Below are 24,937 nucleotides of genomic sequence, written 5' to 3'. Positions count from 1 at the left end.
AGAGAAGGCAGAGGAAGGCATATGCTTTTCATTTTATATATTTCTGTATTGTCTGAACCTTCTAACCGTGTGCCCAGGTTTGTTACCAGAGGTTACAGAAGCCATGTTCGGTTTCTTTCTGATACTTTTCTGTTTTAAAGAAAAGGCAACACATGCTATTTTTAAAACTAGAAAAAAGCTCATTAATTTGAAAAGTCCAATTTTTAAGGTATATATTTCAAAAGCTCGTCGCTAACAATAGACATAGCAAAAATTCCTAAGCCTGGTCTCTTGGTGTCCCCAATTCGCCAATCCATCTTTCCTGCCTCCCTTGCCAGCACGTGGCCACGGTTCTAGCCGCACCAGGCCGTGTGGGCTAAGTTTTCACGGGAGCAAAGAGGCTTTCAGTCCAGAATACCAAAACATACTGAAAAGCTACTACGGTTAAAAAAAAAAAAAAAAAAAAAAAAAAGCTTTACTAGCTTAGGAGTCAGATCAATGGAAAAAAATTAAAATCCCACTACATGATAAAGGTAGCCATTCAAATTAGTCAATTAAGACAGAAGTCAACAATCTGGCTCAAATGGTTTTTGGTGAGGGGGGGTACATTTCTTCCTTATATCATCTATTAAAATAAATTCCATATGGATTAAAGATTTAAAGGTAAAATTAAAACAAAACCAAATAAAACGACCATTAGAAAAAAAATTAAGGTGAACATTTATTTTGGCTCCCTTAAGTGGGAAAAATCTTCTTTTCACTTCAAAGCTTCAAAGCACTTTGAAAAGGCAGAGTGAACGAAGGGAAAACTTGATAAACTGATTTGACTATATAAACACGTAAATTTTATGAAACTAAGAAACACTACTTTAAAAACCAAAAAACAAACTATGGAAAATATTTACAAAAGATGAATTCTGAATGGCCTATGTCTTAACAGTGATGTCCAAAGCTGTATCCTGCTTTTCCCTAAAACCTGTTCCATCCAAGGCCTACCCTCTCAGCTGGTGGCGCTGCCACTGTCCTCCCATAGCCGAGGCCAAAAACCTGGAGTCGTCCGTGCCCCTCCCCCAACCCCTGTCCAGGTCCAAGCCAGCATGAGACGCTGCTGGTTCTTTGTCCTCACATACCCAGAGGGGCATCTCTCCGGCTCTGCCTACTACCTCCTCCACCACCAGGTCTGCCCTGGTGACTGCAAGAGCCTCCTGCTGGTCCCTCTAGTTCCACTAACCTTCCAAGGAGCATTCTAGAGCAACGAGAGGGGAATCCTTCCACAGCATGCCAGACCACACCGCCCCACTGCTCTGCTCCCTAGTTTACTCTGAGGAAAGGCCCTATCCTTACTGTGGCCCTGGGACCTCCAACCTGCTTGTGCCACTCCTTCTCCCTTGCTGGGCTCCTCAGACAGGATAGGCACACTTCCACTTTGGGTCCTTTGCATCTTCTTCCTTTGGCCTAGAATTCTGGGGGGCATCCCAGAGGACGGCATACCTAATTCCCTAGCCTCTTCCAGTGAAGCTCAAATCATGCTCACCCTGACTGCCTATTTAAAATTGCCCCCTGCCCGGATACACACACATGCCCACCAACTCTGATCCCCTTCACCCAGGTCCTTTTCTTCCCCATAGCCACTGTCAAGTTCTAATTCCCCACGGCCACTATCAAATTCTAACTCACGACTTCATTTATTATTTGCTTATTTATGTGTACTGTTTATTAGCTCTCGCCCCTACTGGAATGTATGCTCCCTGAGGTCAAAGATCCTTGTGTTGCTGCCCAATAGAGCCCAAATGCCTAGAACAGGGAAGGCCTGGTGCGTAGTAAACATGCAACAAATCTGTGTTCAATGAATGAAAGAAGCATATAAAAAATGTTCTAAGTCATGTGTAAAGAATATAATGTATATTTAAATCCTGACATACTATTTCTCATTGATCAAATCTGCAAACAAATACAGATGTTAATGCTAATAGCCAGGACTGGCAGGGGTATAAAGATAAGCACTGCCAGGGGACTCAGATGAGAAGAACCTTCCTACCGGACCTGAGTATAGACTTCAATTGAGAAAAACAACTTTTAAAAAATGAAATAGAATAAACAAAATCCTAAAAAAACAATAAATGAAACAGGGGCACCAGGCTGGTTCAGTTGGTGGGGTGTGTGGCTCCTAATCTCGGGGTTGTGGGCTTGAGCCCCAAGTTGGGTGTAGAGATTACTTACATAAATAAAACTTTAAAAATATAAATAAAATTTTAAAATTAAAAATGTCACAGAGGCTCATCCCCTCCCATTACATTTGTAATTTATGACAGTGAAAAGCTGGAAATGACTTAGATGTCCGAACGCAGGAACAGACACTAGGGGAAGTATGACACTGCCTAACGATGGGATTGAAGCCACTAATGGTGAGACTTGTAGAATAATGACGTCAAGAATGCACGATTCAGGGGTGCCTGGGTGGCTCAGTGGGTTAAGCCTCTGCCTTTGGCCCAGGTCATGATCTCAGGGTCCTGGGATCGAGCCCCACGTCGGGTTATCTACTCAGCGGGGAGCCTACTTCATCCTCTCTCTCTGCCTGCCTCTCTGCCTACTTGTGATCTCTCTCTCTCTGTCAAGTAAATAAATAAAATCTTTAAAAAAAAATGAATAAAAAAAAAGAATGCACGATTCAGCAGTAAGGAAAAAAGATTAGAAAACTTTGGGTGAACTAGGGTCCATTTCTATAAAATACATGTATCCAAACACTGAAAAAAAATACAGAATGTTAAGTGTTATTACTAAGTGACACAATAATTACACAAGTAATTCAAATTTCATTTTTACAAAGTTCTCTATTTCTAAAATTTTCATAATACATATTATCTCATAATCATATTTTGAGGTCACTAAAAAAAATTTTTTAAAGTAATCTCTATGCCAAACATGGGGCTCAAACTCATGACAAGATCAAGAGTCACATGCTCTATCAACTGGACCAGCCAGGCACCCCACTAAAAACAATTTTAATGCACAACCTTACATTTGTGACAAAATTATACACAACTCACTACATGTACATGAGTACCAAACTGGGAAAATCAGAATAAGGTCAACAGAACTGGATCAATGTCAGCATTCTGATTGCACTACAGGACGACACTTATGCAAAATGTCACTACTGGGGGACACTGAGCAGCTGTGCCAAGACTCTCTGTGTTATTTCTTAAAATTTCATGTGAACTTACAATTATTCCATTTTTAAAGAAAATGTGTATTTCCACAAAGAAATTTTACTATACTTTCTAATTTTTTAGTAAGGGAAACACTAAAATCATTCCCATTAAAGTCAGAAATAAGACAAGGAGGCTCATGACCACATTATTCCACAATGTTGCAGTCTTAGCCAGTAGGCTAAGAAAAAGGAAAAGTCATTATAAATAAGGAAACAAAACAAAAATATCATTATTTGAAGATGATATGACTGCCAACCTAGAATACAGGAGAATCAATCAAAAGAATCTATCAGATTAAAAGAGTTCAGAAGGGTAGCTGGATATCAAATCAATATGTGAAAATCTTTAACTTTCCTCTACACCAGTAGCGTATTTCCCCCATTTTTATGCCACTCCATATTATTTTTTTTCTGTTGCCAGACAATTTATGCTTTGTTAATGTAAAGAGTAAGGCAGAGGAATAATGATGTGGTCGACAGCGTGTCACGAAAAATGGATAAAATACTGCGAGCAGCACAATAACTGGTGGGGGATGTCATGTGGTCTCCTTTCTGCACTTGGCTTTGTGAGGCACAGGGGGGCAAGTGTCACTGGCCGGGAGTGGCCAGGAATCCCATTATCAACAGAGTTCATGCTCTTAGCACTTCTTTAGCTCCTAACAGACACACAAGCAACTGGGGATCTTTCTTACCATCTTGCCACTGACTGTGGCCTCCAGAGAATCCACCAGCTCTGCTGTGACCCCGATGAGATTGTGGTAGTCCGCCTGGATCTTATTGTACCGCTTCAGGTACGTCATGGATCTCCGTTCAGCTTCTACCAGCTGCTGGTGGAGCTGCTGGGACACATCTGGGAAGACAATATATATTCAAACAAAACAACAGTACAAAAACCCCACAAAAATACAAAATAGTCATATTCTTCTCAAGGGAGTATCGTGTCTACTTTCAGAATATTTTGCTATCACAATGAACTTGACATTATTCATGGTTACCGCTTTGCTGCTATTTCTCCAAGTGTTTAATTACCAAGTGCTCTGTAACCACTGATTTTCAATTTCTTATCTCTGGTAGTTCAACTGACCCATCACTGGTTTCCTCACAATCTATTTCCTTGACTGAACTCCATGCAATTTCTTTTAGTTGTTCTATGAACAAGAAACAAACTCAGTGTTTCTTTCCATAATCAGCTCACAAACTGGATGAACCAGACCTGCGTCTTTTCCCTATTTTTGCCCCGTGAGGTTGTCTAGGGGAGAGAAAGTATCTGCAGGACAGTTCTTCATTTTAAATAAAGGTTAGGCTACTTGACTAATGCTGAGAAAGTGAGAATCCAGAATTAGGTAAGGTTCCAGGTGCTCACTTTGTCAGCTTGATAAAGCACAAACCGCCCGACTGGGCCTTAGAGCAGGCAGCTTTGGAAGGTGCTAGGGCTCTCTTCTTGGACTCCCCAGCAGGGGCAGCACTTGATGGCCATACCACCCAGGACACAGCTGGAATAGCAAATCTTCATCAGTGTCAACACTCCTTTGCCCTCTCTTACTTCCCTCTGTCCCAGAAAGCTAAGTTTGCATCAAAGGAAATGACACTGCCCCCAGACCCAAGTTTAACTACCTCCTGTCCCAATCCAGGGACCGTGTAATACTTAAAAGTCATTGTTTTAGAACACATTTCATCCATACAGGGAGAGATTTTAAAATCATAAAGGCCTGGGCTCAAGCCCCTTCTCTACCACTTTCTTGCTGGATATCTTGGGCAAGACACTTAACTTCTGTGATACTCATTTCTTTCTTTTTTTTTTTTTTTAAGATTTTATTTATTTGATAGACAGCACAAGTAGGCAGAGCAGCAAGCAGAGGGAGAGGGAGAAGCAGGCTCAAGCTGAGCAGGGAGCCCGATGCAGGGCTCGATCCCAGGGCACTGGGATCATGACCTGAACTTGAAGGCAGACATTTAACCAACTGAGCCGCCCAGGTGTCCTTCTATTTTTTTTTTTTTTTTAAAGAGACAAAGAAAGGATACACACACATGTGCACATGCAAGGGGGAAGTGAAGCAGAGGGAGCAAGAGAATCTTAAGCAGCTCCATGCCCAACAAGGGGCTCAATCTCATGACCCTGAGACCATCACCTGAGCTGAAATCAAGATTCGGACACTTAACCAACCCAGCCGCGCAGGCATCCCTCATTTTTATATCTTAACCTATGAAATGGTGATGATAGTAATGACCTTGAAGAGTTATTGTGGGATTGTACAGCACAGGGAATACAGTCAATAATATTGTAATAACACTGTATGGTGACAGATGGGGGCAACACCTATCCAGGTGAACACCGAGTATTGTATACCTGAAACTAATACAACGCAGTATTAATGTAAGAAACAATGTATTCAATTTTTTAAAAAGCACACATACAAAACCAAATCATTGGGAGAATTAAATGGACAGATACATCCAAGTGCCTAGTTCACCAATGGCCCATGGGAGGTAGTCAATAAGTGGTAGCAATTACTATTATTTCCTCTATGCGAAGGGCCCAAGATCTTCTAAATGTATTTCTATGCAAGAAGAGAACTTGAAAAAACCAGAAGTTACACTGGAGAACAGCAGGACACAATGTTTGAAATATGTCAGAATCATCCAAAAATAAAGATGATCAAGCTTCACTTCCAGAGATTCTGATTTTGTGGGTATGGGCTGGGAGCTGAGAAATGACAGTGTCAACAAGTCCCCATGTGGCTCAGACACAAACCACACGTTTGAGAACGGCCATCCTAACTCGTCTATTCCTCTTACTGTTCTAAAGAGCCATCAAGATCGTGCACAAACTATATTTCAAACACTTTATTTCATGATTATGTGTAGAAGTATCTTAACTATTAAAACTCAAAATATCACATAATGAACTAATATTATTATTGTTTAGCATCTTCAAATCTCAGTATTGAAAGATAACTTTAAAAACTCTTCCAGCATGATTTTACATCCAGTATTCAATCTTTGGAGAACATCTCTGGAAATCATTTATCAAGTTTTTACTTAAATATTATTAGAGAGAAGGAGTCACTATCATCTTCCTATGCTAAATATTTTTAAGGATTTTTAAATGTACAAAATTCTCGATTACATAAACTAGAACTTCCGATGATGAAAATTCTACAGGTTGGTTCATAATTCCATTAGTAATGACAATTAGAGAGCATCCATGCAAACTTTCTCAATGCGTACCAAGTGGCAGATGATGAATGAAGTACCAAAACCCATTAACTGGGACAAATGACCTCACAAATCATCAATTTTTATATTGATGATAAATTTTATATTGTCACCAAAGTCGTCCTCTTGAAAGGAGACTGTAGAAAGGAACACTCCTACTTGGAAACTTGGAAACTCAAAAACTCACTGTGCCATTAGCTAAATGGCACTTTTAGTGTGGCACTTTTACTGTGGCACTTCTGCCTTGGCATCCCAGAATTGGAATTTATGATAATTCCAAAGAATGGTACATCCGAGGGTAGAGAGACCTAACTGCCAGCAACCATAGGAAGGAGAGAAGTGGGCAGCTGGGCTGAAATAGTTGTGACCAGTTCAAATACACCAGTCAGCAGAAGAGCCTGCTGACCATGCAGACACCTTAGCCGCCTGCAAACAGGACATGACTGTTAGTGGAAGCTACTGGGGTCACAGCTCTAACTAAGATCTCAACTTTATTTCTGAGCATTAAAAAGAACTTTGACTCTTTTTTCCTTTTCAAAAATTTTATGAGACAAGGACATCTGAGCCAAGATCCCTTGTCATGCAAGAGCTCAAGTTTTAGTGGAGAGGAGTCATTATAAATTCCGTGTTATATTAATGAAACTGTCTTAGTCATGCCAGTGACATTTACTGGGACTCTTTGTATTTCAAAACTGACATAATTTGTACCAAAATCCAAAGAACTACATCTCAAGTTTTAAACAGTGAGATGTATATATACAATTAAAAGAATGTGGGTTAAGGTCACAGAAAGGTTCTGGATCATTCCAGCATGCGCTGAAACAGTAACAAAAGTGATAGAGATCTCCCCTGCGGCCAAGCCTCAAGCTTTCTCTTAACATTTCCTTTTAAGTAGATGAGATTTAATTTTAGAGATCCCTTTGTTGCTCAAGACAAAATGATACATTTTAAAATATGGAACTCTTTTTCCAATATCTAAAAATCTATAATCAATCACTTTAACTTTACAATACAATATACTCTCTTCCTAGTATTCAGATATAAATCAGCCCTTTGCTATTCTGCTAATCCATAAGTGCTGGATTAAGAAAGTTATGATGTATAACCATGAATATAAGTCATAATTTTATTTTTTTTATTTGTTTTTTAAAGGTTTTATTTATTTATTTGATAGACAGAGATGACAAGTAGGCAGAGAGGCAGGCAGAGAGGCAGGCAGAGAGACAGGCAGAGAGACAGGAGGAAGCAGGCTCTCCACGGAGCAGAGAGCCTGATGCGGGGCTCGATCCCAGGACCCTGGGATCATGACCTGAGCTGAAGGCAGAGGCTTTAACCCACAGAGCCACCCAGGCGCCCCTAAGTCATCATTTTAAAAATACCATTTAGGGCTCTATATTCCAGAAAAATGGTCAGCTGATCATTTTCTGAAGGGATCAAATCAATTAATGGCAAAAATGCTAAAAGATACCATTTCTCTACCTTTTTTTAGATGGCCAGATAAAATAATAACACAATATGCTGTACTTCCAACCTGAATTTTTCTTCTAACTCCATTTTAAAATATAATTCCTTTTGAGAGAATTTTCCACTCCAAGCACTTTTCTAGCCTCCTTCAACGCTTATGGAAATCAGCTTGTCCATGAACCCTTCCTACACAGAATAATGACTTGCCCAACCATTCAATGTAAAAACAACACCTAAGTCCACAATTAAATTAAACTGGTGGCATGTCTGGGCTTTGTGACCACTGCAGCTATAAGTGTGGGAGGAGGGGACAAAGTGCAGACACAGGCCAATCTGGAGCCCCTGACACCAGTGCCCAAGGGGGCTAACCTTTGGTCTCCATGGCAACACCTCATTCAGCCACCGACACATGCTGTGTCTGCTGGTCTCAATTCCACACACATTCTGCTTGGCTTCCTCAGCAAACTCAATTAAAATCAAACCAAAAGAAAGCTCAAACACCCTGGTCTCCTTGCTGAAATCCAAAGGAAAGATCTATAGAAAAACACAGGCTCATGCCCTCGCAGATTTATTTTATCTATGAAATTGGGCCACTTCTCAGTGGTTCCTATCTGGCTAGCCTCTGAAACCGCAGGGTATGCTGGGGCTCAGGAATCCAGGAGGCTTTCCACCACCTTTCCCTCCACCAGCACCTAGGAGCTCAAAGACAGAATCTGAACATGGACCAAACAGATTCAATCAAGAACTAAGGCAATTTTCTGAAACTCAAAGGATGCAGGTAGGGTAGTGGTTTTCAAACGATTGCCCCGTCTTTGACACTCCTTTCTGTCCAGAGGTGGAAGGCCATTTTCCTTCCCCTGTATGCAGGCTGGCCTTGGGAATTGCTTCTTCTTCTTTTTTTTTTTAATATTTTATTTTATTTATTTGACAGACAAAGATCACAAGTAGGCAGAGAGGCAGGCAGAGAGAGAGAAGGAAGCAGGCTCCCTGCTGAGCTGAGAGCCGGATGCGGGGCTCGATCCTAGGACCCTGGGATCATGACCTGAGCTGAAGGCAGAGGCTTTAACCCACTGAGCCACTCAGGCACCCCAGGAATTGCTTCTAATGAGAATACAACACAGATGACACTGAGTTCCTTGAAAGGCTGGTTTAGAAAAGATGACATGGCTTCCACTGGCTCTGTCTGGGGACATTCGCCCTTCGAGCTCAGCCACCATGCCACGAGGAAGCCCAGGCCACACAGATGTTCCAGACAAGGGCCTCAGACTTGAGCGCGTGGGTGAGGAAGCCGTGAAGATGGCTCCGCCAGGCTCCGTCTGCATCCACGAGACATGGAGGGAGAAGTGCCTGAGCACACGACTTCCATACCACGCATGATGATGATGATGATGATATAAATGGACATTGTTGTTTTAAAGCCACGAAGCCTGAGGCGGTGCACTAGCTTGTAACAGAAACAGAAACAGTGGGGCGAAAGCGCATTTCCGGGAGTCACGGGGCAGGACCCAAAGGCCCAGCTCAGTGTATGAATTCCCACCGCTCTGGGGGCACCTGGGTAGCTCCGATGGCTAAGTGATGACTCTTGGTTTTGCCTCAGTTCATGACCTTGGGGTCCTGGGACTGAACCCCGCACTGGGCTCTATGCTCAGCACGGGGTCTGCTTGAAGATGGGAAAGGGAAATTTACACCTTTGGTAAATTCTGGTGGCGTAATCCTCAGTTCCTCTCCCTCTGACCCTGCCCCCACTCACATTCTCTTTCCATCTCTAAAAATGGATAAATAAATTGTTTTAAAAAAAATTTCCCATTGTTGCTAATAAGAGAAAACTGGCAAGGGACCCATGCCAGCCAAGACCCGGGAACTGTACTAACCCCTCAGGGAGCAAGCCTGAGGAGCTGAGGAAATCTGCTGGGACTCATCCTCGGGCACAACTACCCTGGGGGCAGAGCAGCCTCAGTGAGCCCCAAGGCTACGGGACTGCTGACCCCTGAAGCATTCCATGTTGACCCCACAAGGCCACATCTGTGGCCCAGCTCCTCTGTGCTCAGGCACGGACCGATGCTCCCCTGTGAAGGATCAGTGGGTCCTGTCCCTCTGAGCTACGGGGGGCAGGAGGGTGGCAGAACCGCTGGGGACATGCACTGCCACACAAGGCAGAAACAGGCATTCAGACTTCCCGCATCCAAAGCTACTGCCTCCCTCCTTGTGTGTCAAATGTAAAACGTTCCTCTGTCAACTCCCTGGAAAGCAAAGAGCTAAATAATTTACCAATGTTTCTTTTCTTTTTCTTTTTTTTTTTTATAAAACTTTAACTCTCTAAAAAAAAAAAAGAAAAACCAAAAAACCACGGAGAAACAATGGCAGAAAGTTTTGCAATCCCCTCTAACATTACCCTGCCTTGGGAAGGGCCAATGTGCTATTTCACGTGGTAAAACTCCACCTGCTGGGCACTGACACCAGAACTTAGACAGGCATGAAACACTTCACGCACCCTTTCCAACATTTCAGCAGTCTCCTAATGTAGCATCAAAGCCAAAGCTCAGGCAAAGAGCCACAATGTGGTCACTATTTGTTTTGTTGTTGTTGTTTTTACAAACCCTTGTGTCAAGGGCTGACCAGCTACTGACTTCATATTTTTCTCACCTTACTGAAAAATGAACAGTTCTGGTATTTAAAAAAAAAAAAAAAAGCTAATAATGGAAAACCATAATTTTATGCTAAAAACTAGTAAGACCCCACATACTAGTTCAAGGTAAGAGTGAAGATACTAAAATGATTCCTTCCTGCCCCCCACCCCGGGCTACACAGTATCTTCTGGCTGTGCTGCTGCAGTTCTGTCCCTTGGGGCAGGGCCTGGATTCCCTTCATCTCTTCGCATCTGGGTTACCTGATCCACCAGTCCTCCTGTAGAGGGGCCTCAAGGAACCTCAGATAAACTTGATTGCAAAGCACTTCATAAATATTTAGACTTTTCATAATTAAAAAAATAATTTAGACTTTTAAAGCCTTTGTTCACCAAGTTCACACATTTTCTCCATCTCTGTTCCTATCTCACTACTCAAAAATGAGTCAAAACTTTTGAGTTGGCAAAACTGTTCTTTAAAAATGTTAATCTAGGGGTGCTTGGGTGGCTCAGTCTAGTAAACGACCGAGTGTTGGTTTTAGCCCAGGTTGTGATCTGTGTCATAAGATGGAGCCCCACACTGGGCTCTGTGCTTAGCTTGGAATTTGCTTGAGGCTCTCTCTTCCTCTCCTTCTGCCCCTTCCCCCTGCTCGCTTGCTTGCGCGTGCGCGCTCGCTCTCTCTTCCCAAAATAAGTAAATAAATAAATCTTTTAAAAAATAAAAATTAAGCAATAAAAAATGTTAATCTAGATGATTTACCTTTGTTACTTTGTCCATTCTCCTTCTGGGATGAGAAAAAGGTTGAGGAAAACAGGCATTGAGGATAAAGTCCTCAGGGTCTCTCACACTGTGTGGCCAGTCTAAGAAAGAGCCTTACCAAAGGTATAAGGGAGAATTCTCATGACACTGAAGGCCGATTCCTAATGTAGCTGTAAGGAGCTGAGACAGTTACAGACTTCTCAGTACTTGGATCCCTCACTCTCAAGTGACTCCTCTCCTCTCCAGCTCAATTCCTGCTGTGTAGTGCAAGTCTTGTGCTGTTTCAACAGCACCCTAAGCAGCCTCCCTGCCCTCTTCCAAAGACCGCCCCACTGCTACCAAACATTCTACTAAAAATGCAAACTGAACTTATACACTTCAACTCTGTCACTTCCATTTTAGAGCTCTACCCTAAGAAAACTGAGATCGGGATGACAACAGCAAAACACTGTAGCTGAGATCACACTCTGGAGCCAGACTGCCTGAGTTTCAATCTCAGCTCCCACACATTGGGCCACATGGCTGAAGGCAAAATACATAACTTGTTTGGTTTGGGCTTTCTTAATTTTTTTTAGTAACAGCTTTACTCAGATATAATTCACATAGAACTCACTCATTTCAAGTATGTATTTCATTGGTTTTCAGTATATTCACAGAGTGGTGCAACCATCACTACAATTAATTCTAGAACATTCTTATCAACCCCCCCCCAAAAAACTCTGTACTCATTAGGAGTCATCCCCATTTCCCCTACCCTCCCTGGCCTTGGGCAATCGCTCTCTACTGTCTTTGGTGATTTGCCTCTTCTAGACATTTCATATACACGGAATCATATAATATGCAGCCTCTCATGCCTGGCTTCCTTCCCTCAGCACGATGTTTTCAAAGTTCATCCGCATTGTAGTATCTGTCTGTCAGGACTTCATTCCTTTACACATCTGAGTGATATTCCATTATACGGGTATGCTGCATCTTAGCTATCAATTCACCCCTTGAGAGACATTTGGGTTGTTTTCGCTTTCTGGCTCTTTTGAATAATGCTGCTGTGAACATTTGTGTACATGTTGTCATATGGACATAGGTTTTCAGTTCCCTTGGGTATAAAGCCACGAGAGGAAATGCTGGGTCATATGGTAACTCTATATTTCAACTTTTGAGGAAACAGTCTATCTTTGAAGAGTATTTAATGATATGGAGAAATGTTCTCTTCATTTGATAAAAGTATTTAAAAACACACACATGTACAGATATCTGTTTATGTAAACATTACATATTTTGGGTGTATGTATATATACAAATGCATTTCTGTGCTTTCTAAATTTTCTATGAGGAATATGATCAATTTTATAATCAGGAGTAAAAAGGAGTGATTTTTTTTTCACATGTAAATATGAGCATGATATTCTTCTACTAAAAGGCTTCAAAGGCTTCTCTTGACTTACGAGACCTCACACAAAGCTTTGGGCCTGGGGCCCTCCCTAGTCTCTAATTTTCTATTCTTCAGGTCCAGCAATACTGAATTCCCAAATATACCGTCTCAGTCCTTTCACATGAGCTATTTCCTCTACCTGGAATTCTCTTCATGGGCCTTGACACACTCTCCCATGAGCGCCTCATTCACCTTGAAAATATGAAAGCCAACACTAACAGTTAAATCCCCATCTCAGTGGTGCCTAAACCAGTGTGCCCCTCCCGCACCACAGGGGGTCTCCATCAGCTTGGAAAGGATACGTATAATGTTAAAAGCTTCGGCGTGTTACTGGCCTTAAAAATTAAAGCCAGAAACTTTTCCAACTTCAACTTTAATTCTGGAGTCCAAGAGTCCTGAAATAAAAAAAGAAAAAATGATAAAAGCCGTAGATCATTAAGTGCCAAGAGCACTGGCAAATTGTGGCCTTTGGTTTAAATAACCCCATCCAACAGTTACTGAAATCAAAAGCTCAATGCCTTGCCGATGGTGCGATGCTGTGAAAACTAGGTTTTTGGACATCTGACCAATTCATTTATAAAAGATTCAAATACCCACAGCAGGAGGAAAGAATGGAGTTCTTTCATAAACAAGGAAAAAAGAGCCCTGTATGTGATTTGAATATTTCATGTGATTTAAGCCCAAGCATGACAAACAAGCTTATTAGGTGGAAGGCCAAACAGAATTCAGAATCGTGGAAGCACACACGGTGCTGGCAGGCACACACAATTATCATTCAGTTCCTGAGAGTTTCCCAAACAGAAAGACTCATTTCCATAAACCACATCTATTTCTTCTTCTTCTTTTTTTTAAGATTTTATTTATTGGACATAGAGAGAGACAGCAAGAGAGGAAACACAAGCAGGGGAGTGGGAGGAGAAGCAGGCTTCCCGCTGAGCAGGGAGCCCAATGTGGGGCTCCTTCCCAGGACCCTGGGATCATGACCTGAGCTGAAGGCAGATGCCTAACGAATGAGCCACCTAGACGCCCCACCATAAACTTCATCTAGGTAAGAAGAAAAAAAAAAAGACAGAAGCTGTTATTTGCCTCAAATAACCCATCATGTCAGTATTTATGATATACTTTCAGTTTGATTTGTCTTTTAATAATAAATTACTTATCTCAAATAATGTTCATTGAGAAGGAAAAAATAATGACTTAACTAGTAAAAGAAAAAGTGTTACAAGCAATTATCTTTCTTAGGACAATTTTCTTTACAGTCTTTATATAAAAAATATCTACACCCAAACCAAGAAGTTCCACATAAAAGAAGGAAGATCTCTAAAAATTCCTTGATACTTACCTCTTAGGCCCTGACCCCTGCCCCAGACCCCAGTCCTTCCCCGCTTCCCCTCCCCAGCTCTGTGCCCTTATCCATGCCCTCACATCACCTATTCTACCCAGGGCATCATCTGGCTTTTTGAAAAAATACTCTCATTTTTTTTTTTTAAGATTTTATTTATTTGACAGACAGAGACCACAAGTAGGCAGAGAGGCAGGCAGATAGAGGGGGAAGCAGTCTCCCTGCTGAGCAGAGAGCCTGATATGGGGCTCAATGCCAGGTCCCTGGGATCATGACCTGAGCCGAAGGCAGAGGCTTTAACCCTCTGAACCACCCAGGTGCCCCAATATTCTCATATTTTAAAAAGATTGTGTAATTCCCTGATGTGGCATGATAGCTTTAGTTACAATGTATGTGTGTTATGGGTTGAATTGTGTCCCCTAAAAAGATATGCTGAAGTCCTAGCCCCCTCTGAACATGATATCATTGGAACAGGGTTGTTGTAGATGTAATTACTTAAGATGAGGTCATGCTGGAATAGGGTGGGCCCTTAGTGCAACAAGACTGGTGTCCTTCTGAGAAGGAAAATTTAGACACAGACACAGAGAGAAGGTGGGCCCATAAAGACGGGACTAGAGTTAAGCTGCTACAAGCCAAGGGACATTTGAGGCTACCAGAAGCCATGAGAGGCAAGGAAGGATCCTCCCCTAGAGGCTTCACAGGGAGCACGGCTCTGCCAAAACCTTGATTTCAGACCTCCAGCCTCATGAACTGGGAGACAGTAAGATTCTGTTGTTTAAGGCACCTGGTCTGTGGCCTTTGGTTCCAGCAGCTCTGGGAGACTAGTACAGCACGCTACCGCTCAAGGCTTCTGCACTCAACCACGTAAAAGAGAACTGCAGGGAAGGACTACTATGTTGGCTAACAGAAATGAAGATGTCTTAAAAAAAAACAAACAAAACAAAATATTTGGGACATGTAGACTTTCAGTTAAATGGCTCTGTTGCTGATTACTATGTTGTATAACCAACAAGCATATATTTTCAATTTAACTGTTTACCTCATGACGCTCTGCTAATGACAAGGAGAAGACTGGGATAATATCTCTCTGGGCAGTGAATCCCCCCCCCCCTTTTTTTTTTCTTGACTGCTCTTATTTTTCTGTGCTTTCTGCCTTGAGAACAAGAACATTTCCCAAGTCTGGTAGGCACCTGACTGCCCAGCTCCCATGGCGCGGGGGAAGCACTGGGCTGGTTCTCCTGCCTGCACTAAGTCACTCCTGCTCTTCACATCATAGTCTTTCCACTTGTAGAATATAGACTTTACACTAGATGAGTGATTGTCTGACTTGTTTTCCAATAGCAAAATGCTTCTGATCATTCAAAATCTTGCCCAGAACCCTAATATATGAAATAAATAAAAGCATGGTATTCTTGTGGAAAGAAGGCGACAGCTCCATGCTTGCCTCTCTTGGCCTACCCACTGCCCCTCTCTCCCTCACAGAGCCCACAAGAATTCCTTCCATTTCTTTCCATTTTCTAATTAAGCTTGACTTGGTTCCTGGCACCTAAGTGCCCAAAAGTTTTTCTGGAAGTGATCAATACCTAAATATGTCTTCAAAGAGATGCTCACTGACAAATAATTTGTTGAAAAGAGCTCATTTCAATCTCTACAAAGGAATTTCCTTTCATGACCTCTCAGCAGAAAAGATAACCTAAAAAAGCAAGGAAAACAACTAAAAAAGCTGGATAAGTTAACCATATTTTAAAATCCATCCTCAAGTGGCAAGAAAGGAAAAGCAGAGGCTAAAAATGACAGTTTTCACTCTAAGGATAACTCAGAGTCTAGAAGACTTTACACCTCAGTTCTAAGAGCTGTCATGGTACAGAAGACAGTAGACACTAGGATCCACTCATAGTAAGCAATCTAATAGGAGACCCTGGCATAAAACTGGGATCCCAGGGCATCTGGTTGGCTTGGTTGGTTAAGTGTCTGCCCTCGGCTAAGGTCATGATCCCAAAGTCCTGGGATCAAGTCTTATATCGCGCTCCCTGATTAGCAGGGAGTCTGCTTCTCCCTCTGCCCTCCCCCATTTCATGCACTCACTCTCTATACCATCAGGAAAAAGTCTATACCATCAGGAAAAAGTCAAGGACAAGCCAATTTACTGCCTAGAAGGCTATAGCAAGGAAATCTACCTGTCTTGACCTCGACATTAGGTAGAAGAGGGGAAAAAAACCTCATTTGAAACTTCATAACCACACACACGCACACACAAAATTGCAGCCTAAACTGAAATTATCTATGTGGTTCCCAAAGCCTTGAGCAAAGAAATTCAATTTAAAATGATCCTGAGTTGGTAATGCCTTAGATGACTGAGAGATGCAAATGCAGATCTTCTCTGAAAGAACCAAACTCCACTCAGGCCTCAAAAAATTCCCACAAGTCCCAAATAAAATAAACTCATTGTCAAAACTCAAAATAACTTTTTTTTCCCTCAAAAAAGAGATATAAGGCACAGTGGATGAGAACCAGCAGATATTAAACTCAGCAGGAACAAATCTACAAAGGCTGCTGATGTATAATATGGTAAAAAAATAAAAAGAAAGGCTTGAAAATATGAGCAAAAAATAAGAGACTATAAAAAATGACCCAGGGGCACCTGGGTGGCTCAGTGGGTTAAAGCCTCTGCCTTCGGCTCGGGTCATGATCCCAGGGTTCTGGGATTGAGCCCCACATCAGGCTCTCTGCTCAAGGGGGAACCTGCTTCCCCCTCTCTGCCTGCCTCTCTATTTGTGATCTCTCCCTCTGTCAAATAAAGAAATAAAATCTTTAAAAAAAAATGACCCAATAAACATGAATTAAAAAACAAAAAGAACTTCCATTAGTAAAAGTTAGTAACCGAAATTACAAATTCAAAGAAGAGATTAAAGAACAAATTAGACTGTCTGAAGACAGGTGTGAATAAATCACCCAGAACACAGTCCACCCAGAACACAGAAATCGCAAGATGGAAAATACAAGATTTTAAAAGACATGGAGGGCACAAACTGGGAACATCCTTGACTCTGCTAACCTGTGCATTTCACAATGGTTGAGATGGTAAATTTTATTTTTGTGTATTTCACCACAAATTTTTTAAATGAAAAAAGAAAAAAGGACAGAAGAAGCAAGTCTAATGCAGATTTAATCAGATATGTAGATTAAATATAGATTTAATCAGACATCCAATAAAAATAATAAAGAGAAGAGACAATATATGAAGAGGAAACAGAATTTTCCAGAGCTGTTGAAAGATACAAAACGTCACATCCAGAAAGCTCAGCAAATCCCAAGTGAAAATAGAAATCTACCCCTAGACATGCCACAGTAAAATTACACAACCTCAAAGGTCAGAGAAACAAGACAGATTACCTACGTGGGAAGAGCAATTGGAATGATGGCCAACCTCCAACAGCAACAACGGAAGCAAGGTGATAACATCACCTTCAACGTCATAAAAGAAAATAGCTGTCTGGGGCGCCTGGGTGGCTCAGTGGGTTGGGCATCCAACTCTTGGTTTCAGCTGAGGTTATGATCTCAGGGTTGTGAGATCCAGCCCACACTGGGCTCTGAGCTCAGCATGGAGTTTGCTTGAGATGCTCTCCCACTCCCTCTTCCCTCTGCCCCTCCCCACCCCATGCATGCTCTCTCGAACTCTCTCTCAAAATCAATAAATAAATCTTTTAAAAGCAGAAAGAAAGGGCGCCTGGGTGGCTCAGTGGGTTAAGCCTCTGCCTTCGGCTCAAGTCATGATTTCAGGGTCCTGGGATCGAGTCCCACATCGGGCTCTCTGCTCAGCAGGGGGCCTGCTTCCCTCTCTCTCTCTCTGCCTGCTTGTGATCTCTGTCAAATAAATAAATAAAATCTTTTTTAAAAAAAATTAAGGAAGAAAGAAAGAAAGAAAATAGCTGTAAACCTACATTCTGGACCCTGTCTGAGAAAACAACAGAGACATTTCAGACAAGCGAGAATGGGAAGAAGGATCTCCAGCTAAAGGAGACTAAAGGGACGTACGTAAGGCAGAGAAGATGATTACACATGGAAGGTCCTTAATGTGAGATGGAACAGCAAGCACAACTATGGATAAATAGAAGGGTAAATCCATACACACTCAGATCGCATAAAGTAGTAAGATTCTGTAGTGTGTGGGGTTAAAGTATGAGTGTTAACACTTGACAATAACAACATGTGAGCTGGGAAGGGGATGAAGGAGGCAAATGCATTCTAAGGTCCTTGTAACGCTCAGGAAGAGGAGGAAGATATGAGCTTTAGATTTTATTATGTTTACATACTCAAGCACCTGTGATGGCTACTGAAAGAACGTATGTAGAGAGTAGCAAAAGGGAAAAAAAAGGGGGATAAAATAACCCCCCATGAGGGTGAACTCTGCAGGCCAGCCCTGTGGCTGTGCCATCATCTTCATAAACAGAAGTCTTCACGGTGAGAAAGCCCAATATTTCTTTTCAAGTTTTACCCCCTTCCTTAAACACTCTATATTTTCAGACTTCTCAGAGAGGAAAGGGGCAAAACTAAATTTGAATGGACAAAGAAAACCAAGCACAGACTTCAACATTGGCTACTCCAAGCCAACCCTGCTTTGATGAAGTCAGTTAGCTCCCTGGCCTTCAGTTTTGGGGCTGCTTTTCAGGAAAGCTGACAGGTGTCTAACTAAAGGATAACAGAACAGGAGACGGAGATATGCCAGGTCTGGAAAGAAAGGAGTTTCATCCATTGTCCCGTGTCCCATGAGCACTCTCCAGAGAGATGCTCAGAGACAGTGTGAGATCTTGCTTTAGAAAAAGCAACTGCGTCAGTCCTTCACATCAGTCTTCCACGTTCTCATAAGCCTCTCAGGGGACACCTTAATTTTGCTAAGTCAATAAGAATTACTATAGTGGATACACACTGATAATAAATAGTACGCTGAAATGTCAACTGTGCTGAAATAAAACAATGAAAAGAGCTTAGGCAAGTAGTCTGAAGGAAGTAATAGTACACAACCAGGTCCTCAGACATGTGCCAAGTAAGTGAGACTCCTAATACAAATTAAAACATATATAGCCAGCAATTACATAAAATAACCTAGTTCTTTTCAGGCCACCAATTTGCACTGTAATTAAATAAAACTTATCTTTCGATACTGAAAAAGTATGCAAGGAATGCTTTAAGAAGTACACTTAAAGATAGTTCTTTCTGTTAGTCTGGGTTAACAAGTCTTAATCCAACCCCCCCCCAAAAAAAATCACATTTTATGGCACAAGAAAAGTTCGCCCAAGAAAATTATCTGAAAACAGAAGCGAATTTTCAGTTTTTTACAGCATCATTCAGAAACCACAAGCACTGACGAGATGAAACTGCAACGCCACCCCAGATCAGGTTGGTCACTCACCTGGAAGAGCTCTTTAAACGAGGGGTGTACCATGGGGTTAGGAACAAAAGGCAGAGCATAGAATGGGAGAAACTCCGTGGTCTGGCTCAATGCTGCCCCTTTGGTCTCCAGGTAGGTTTTGAAATAAGAAATCCTCTCATCCAGGTCCTCTTTGTCCTGCAAAGAAGGAAAGATGCTCGCTTGGGGTCTCATGCTGGACGCCCAGTCCTCCCGTCCATCCCATCCTCTCTCCGTGGCTCCTCCAGTTCCAGCCACGATGCTGGCTTCCTTCCCACCCGGCCTAGCAAGCACGCTGTCTCTGGTCATTCTAATACCACCCCGAATGTGCCCCTTGACCAAAATTTGTCATGACTCTCAGAGAACTGGATATACAGTTCCACTTGCTGCCCTTTTACTTTGTAATTATCACGTTCTCAGATCTTTAAAATTCTTCATAACCATCATTTCTACCAGCAGGACAACATATCATCTCATGGGTCTATCACAATTTATTTAACCAATTCCCTTATTATTAGACATGGGCATGGTTTCCACTTGTCATAGATCATAAACATGTGGCTGTGTCTCCAGGATTCCCTCAGGAGAGGTGTCTACAGGTGAACAGGTGGACCTTTATGGTTTTTGAAACAGATGCTTCCATGGCATTCTTTCTTTCCTTTACAAAGCAAACTAAGGACTGCTCTTGCGGGCTTCACTGGTTCCATGTGTGATCCAAAACAACTTTGATTTCCTCCAGCGCCTCAGTGAGGTTGGAGGACTTGAGCTACTCAGCCTGGAATCGAGTACTCTCCCTCTCTGACCACCTGGCCACCCCAGTTATGTGCACCTTGTGGATGTGTATTCTTCTATTTGACACATCTTACTCCATCTACACCGGGAAGCCCTCTTCTGGCCACTGGGCTTAAAAAAAATATGATGTTTAATGGATTTTTTTTTAATCTTATGTCAAAATTAAAAAGTTAGAAAACAGAAATAAAGAAAGTGAAAATATCCCATAATGTCACCCCCCATGTGCCTTGTCCTCAGAAACATGAATGGTTACCACAACTTACTGTAAAGCAGTTCCCTCCGCTACTGACCCCTCCTCTGGCCCCCCTGACATTTTAATAAGTGAACACAGGGGCTTGGGGGTGGTAGCTAACACAAGGAGAAGCCACTAAAGAAAGGCACGTGGTCGGGACATCTGGGTGGCTCAGTGGTTTAAGCCTCTGCCTTTGGCTCAGGTCATGATCTCAGGGTCCTAGGACAGAACCCTACACCCGCCTCTTTACTCAACAGGGAGCCTGCTCCCCGCCCCCACCTCTGCCTGCCTCTCTGCCTACTTGTGATCTCTGTCTGTCAAATAAATAAATAAAATCTTAAAAAAAAAAAAAAGAAAAGAAAAGAAAAAAGAAAGGCATGTGGTCAAATGTCAACATGGCACTGCTCCCTTCTGTTATTTGCTATATGCTGGGAGGCTTGACAGCCACAGTGGCAGCCACTCTCAGCCACGCCCTCTGCACTCCTGCAGAAAGACTGACTACTCACACAGACCTTCACAAACAGGCATCTTTCCAAGACTTAAGCTTAAATTCTTCTGATAGACAGTCTAATATGTGGTCTCATTAGGCGTCCTCTTAGACATATGTGTATTTATGTTAAGTTGCCAAATAGGGAAACTTTATTTTGCTAGGTTTTCAAAAAATTTGAGACATTGAGGAAAACCATGTACAGAAATTATTTAATCTCTGTATAAACTACAAAATAAACTGCTGGGAATGAGATAGAAAATTTCCTTGGAAATATATGAGAAAATGGCCGCAAAACTAAATTAATGCTCATTTACAAAACAAACAGCTAATGTTCCCCTTGAACATACCACTCAGACCCACCAAATCACAAAGGGAACCTACAGGTCTCCCTACGGAGTGTTTCAGAAGGTAGATGGCAAAATGGATGTGAAGATAGAATTCCAACTTCTGGGCAAGGGAGTCATGATCTCGAATGGAACTGGGAACGTGCTCCTCCCACAAATCGAAGAACACCTTCTGGTCTCCATTGTCAAATGCAGCAACGAGGTCCTTCTGTTGGAGAAGACATAAGACTGAACCCCAGTCGTAAGGAATGCCCGTTCTTCCAATACCCCAAATTCTCACAAGTTACCTAATACCCTACAGACCACATATGCTCCATGGTTCTAGGGTAATGAAAACTCAGTCTCCTCCCCGAGATAAGGGACAGGAAAAGAGAGAGCTAGAAGGCTTCAAGCATCTTAGGCTGAGATTCACACAAACCGACCCTGGCTGCAGTATCAAGTCTTGGCTTTACAAGGAACAGATGAAACAGAAGTGAAAGGAGCCAGGCACAGGCCCAGGACTTGAGGCCAGAAAACTCACGGGCACATAAATACACGTGGACTTGCTGACCCACAGCATGTGATCGCTAAAACCAGGCCAGACCCAAAGCCCAGCCAAGCCTCAGCGGAACTCAACCTGCACACGGGAGCTAACTGACAGCCCAGCTGAGTTCTGGAGTGGCTCCTCCCACATACTGCCCCAGTCAACCCCATGCCTGGGCTTGGCGGGGGGCTGGGAGGGGGATGCTGCCATTTGCTCCCTGTTGCTAATGCATATCTCATTAGGATGGTACTTGGGAAGTGACGACAGACCCCAACGCACCACAGAGTGACTCTATGACCACCAACCACAGAAACAGGGACACACAGGCTGGAGGTGGAGGAAGGATCACAGGCTTGGTGACCTTCCAGCCTCAGGGCTTGTGAGTCTGACCATGGAGGGCAGACAGTTTCCCAACCTATCATGCAAAAGCTGAAATAGAGAATTCTGAGGAAAGGATGTGACGATTATCATGGAACTGGCCCCACAAGAATGAAGACTGACCCAGTGCAAACACCTGCTGCATAATTTTGCAGATTCAAGAATAAGGCAGAATGGACAGAACTTCCCCAAACCACATGATTCATATTGCTTTCCTTATTATATCAAATGCCCAAGATACTCAGACCTACATTTTGTGCTCATTCGCAAAAGCTTTCCTTGGATTGGATTTTCTGTAGAACCTTCAGTTCCCCCCACCGAACACCATTATTCATCACTGTTAATTGATCATTTTTTTTTATATATTTTAAAAATGGCTTTATGGTTTTCCTCTTTTTTTTAGGTTGTTCAGAAATAAGCTTGTTAATATTATAAAATGGGAATGTACTGCACAGTGTTGAACTGTCCAGTTATACTTGAAGACATTCATTAATAAAGAATCTTCGAGGGGCGTCTGGGTGGCTCAGTTGGTTAAGTGTCTGCCTTCAGTTCACGTCATGATCTTGGGGACCTGGGATTGAGCCTGGCATCAGATTCCCAGCTCAGTGGGGAGTCTGCTTCTCCTTCTGCCTCTGCCCTGGCTCGTGCTCTCTCTCTCTCTCTCTCTCTCACCCACTTATTCCCTCTCAAATAAATTAAAAAAAAAAAAAAAAGGATCTTGCCACCTGGGTGGCAATCAACTCTTGGTTTCAACTGAGGTCGTGATCTTAGAATCTTGAGATGAGCCCCACACCAGGTTCCACGCTCAGTGTGGAGTCTGCTTGGAGTGTCTCCCTCTCCCTCTGCACCCCAAGCTGCACTCTCTCTCAAATAAATAAATAAATCTTTAAAAAACAGAATCTTCTACTGTGCTTATCACAGAAATGTTCTCTATGTCGTGTGGTCAAGAACAGCTGACGATCACCTTACTCTGGAAGGTCTTGGCTCCTTGGCCTTGGAAACAGAGAAGGACAGCCCACCAACAACCACGGGAGGGGAGATGCCCAAAGTACAAACAGTCAAGAACTGGGAGTAAGCCCATTACGAACTGGTACAAAGGTGCAGGGGATCTTTCCAAGGGCCAGTGCTGCTGGAGCCTGACCCCACTCCAGGCTCCCCACTGCTGAGCTCTCAGCCAACCCTGTCGTCCCTGCAAGCCACTGCAGGGGAGGCGTGTTCCCAGGAGAGGGCTGGTGACCAAGAACTCTTTGTGTGAAAGAGTTGCATACAGACTTGTGAGTATTTTAAGGCTTCGAGTCAAGGTATTTTCTTACGTGGCTTGGCAGAGTCCACATGTTCAAATGGGCCACATACAGTTTATTCTAAATTCTTCCTTTGTAGATCTGGGACCACAAGCCTTTCCTGTATCGTTATAATCACATCTAAAATCCACCCTAACGTATGATTCATATCCTGCACTTGGAAATAGTCCCTGGATTTAATACCAACATACAAAGCAATCCAGTGTTGTAAATATTAATGTCACAAATATTAATATAAAGTCACAATATATATAAATATATATTTTAATATATAAAATAAATATATATTTGTATATAATAATATATAAAATAAATATATAAATATATTATGTTATATAATATATATATATTATATATTAAAATTATAGAAGTGTGCTTCAGGAAATTCTCAGTTTGTTGAGTGCCACTGACACTTAAGATATTTTGCTAAGATGCTGTTCCAGGTATTTTGTTTGAAATTGCTATCACAGTGGGCACAGCTACTTTTTGAATGAGCCAAAAAAATACGCTTGTGGCAATCAGAAAGTTTTGAGGTCTTTCAAGTTATAGAAAAAATGGACTGGGGCACCTGGGTGGCTCAGTGGGTTAAGCTTCTGCCTTCAGCTCAGGTCATGATCTCAGGATCCTGGGATGGAGCCCTGCATCAGGCTCTCTGCTCAGCAGTGAGCCTGTATCCCTTCCTCTCTCTCTGCCTGCCTTTCTGTCTACTTGTGATCTCTGTCTGTCAAATAAATAAATAAAATCTTTAAAGAAAAAAATGGACCTGAATACATCTGAAAAATGTGAACCCAAATCACAAGATATCCCTTTACATCCATTAGGATGACTACTGTCAAAACAAAACAAAACAAAACAAAAAAGTGTGGGCAAGGCTATGGAGAACTTACACCCCTCTGCACACTGTTGATGGGAATATAAAATTCAATAACAACAAAAAAGAATATAAAGGTTCCTAAAAAATTAAAAATAGAACTACCATATGATCCAGTAATCCCCTTCTGGGTATAGATCCAAAATAACTGAAAGCAGCATCTCGAAGATATTTGTACTCCTGTGTTCACAGCAGCACAATATTCACAATAGCCAAGATGTGAGAAAAACTCAAGTGTCCATTGATGGACAAACAGATAAACAAAATGTAGTAGACATATAATGGAATATCATTCAGCTTTAAAAAAGAAGGAAACTTTGTCACATGCAACAACATGGACAAACCTTGCTCCCTGTCCCCTCCAGCCTCCCTGAATTAGAATGCAAATGCCTGGAGGGGGGTGAGCTTTGGTTTGGTTTATTGAGTCCCCAGTGCCTAAAATGCATAACCTAAAACTCCTCAGGACGGGGAACATGTTTGTTTCAGTTCCTAGGCAACTGCACAGCATCCTCTTTTTCCTCTTCCTAAGAAATGTACACTAAGGAGGACACCTGCTGGAATGAGCACTGAGTGTT

General features: G+C 42.3%; 1 protein-coding gene across 8 annotated transcripts in view; it reads right to left on the bottom strand.

Annotated features, from left to right (window-relative positions):
- The window catches only part of ARMC9 (armadillo repeat containing 9), a 155,786-nt gene that overhangs the window by 116,812 nt on the left and 14,037 nt on the right, over positions 1–24,937 (bottom strand). For 6 of the 8 annotated variants that reach the window (XM_045078887.1, XM_045078890.1, XM_045078885.1 and 3 more), the window contains exons 4-8: positions 21,306–21,497; positions 19,435–19,590; positions 12,985–13,077; positions 11,254–11,278; positions 3,883–4,040 (exon numbers count right to left, since the gene is read on the bottom strand). In XM_045078887.1, the coding sequence (XP_044934822.1) occupies positions 3,883–4,040; positions 11,254–11,278; positions 12,985–13,077; positions 19,435–19,590; positions 21,306–21,497 (624 nt within the window). The remainder of the gene's footprint in view (positions 1–3,882; positions 4,041–11,253; positions 11,279–12,984; positions 13,078–19,434; positions 19,591–21,305; positions 21,498–24,937) is intronic. The other 2 variants (XM_045078886.1, XM_045078892.1) reach the window with 1 other exon arrangement.

The sequence above is a fragment of the Mustela putorius genome, unplaced genomic scaffold, assembly GCF_011764305.1.
Source record: "Mustela putorius furo isolate JIRA1106 unplaced genomic scaffold, ASM1176430v1.1 tig00000275_pilon_pilon_pilon, whole genome shotgun sequence".
NCBI lineage: Eukaryota > Metazoa > Chordata > Mammalia > Carnivora > Mustelidae > Mustela > Mustela putorius.
Note: the sequence above shows the minus strand (reverse complement) of the source record. Positions and strands in the feature narration are given on the sequence as shown.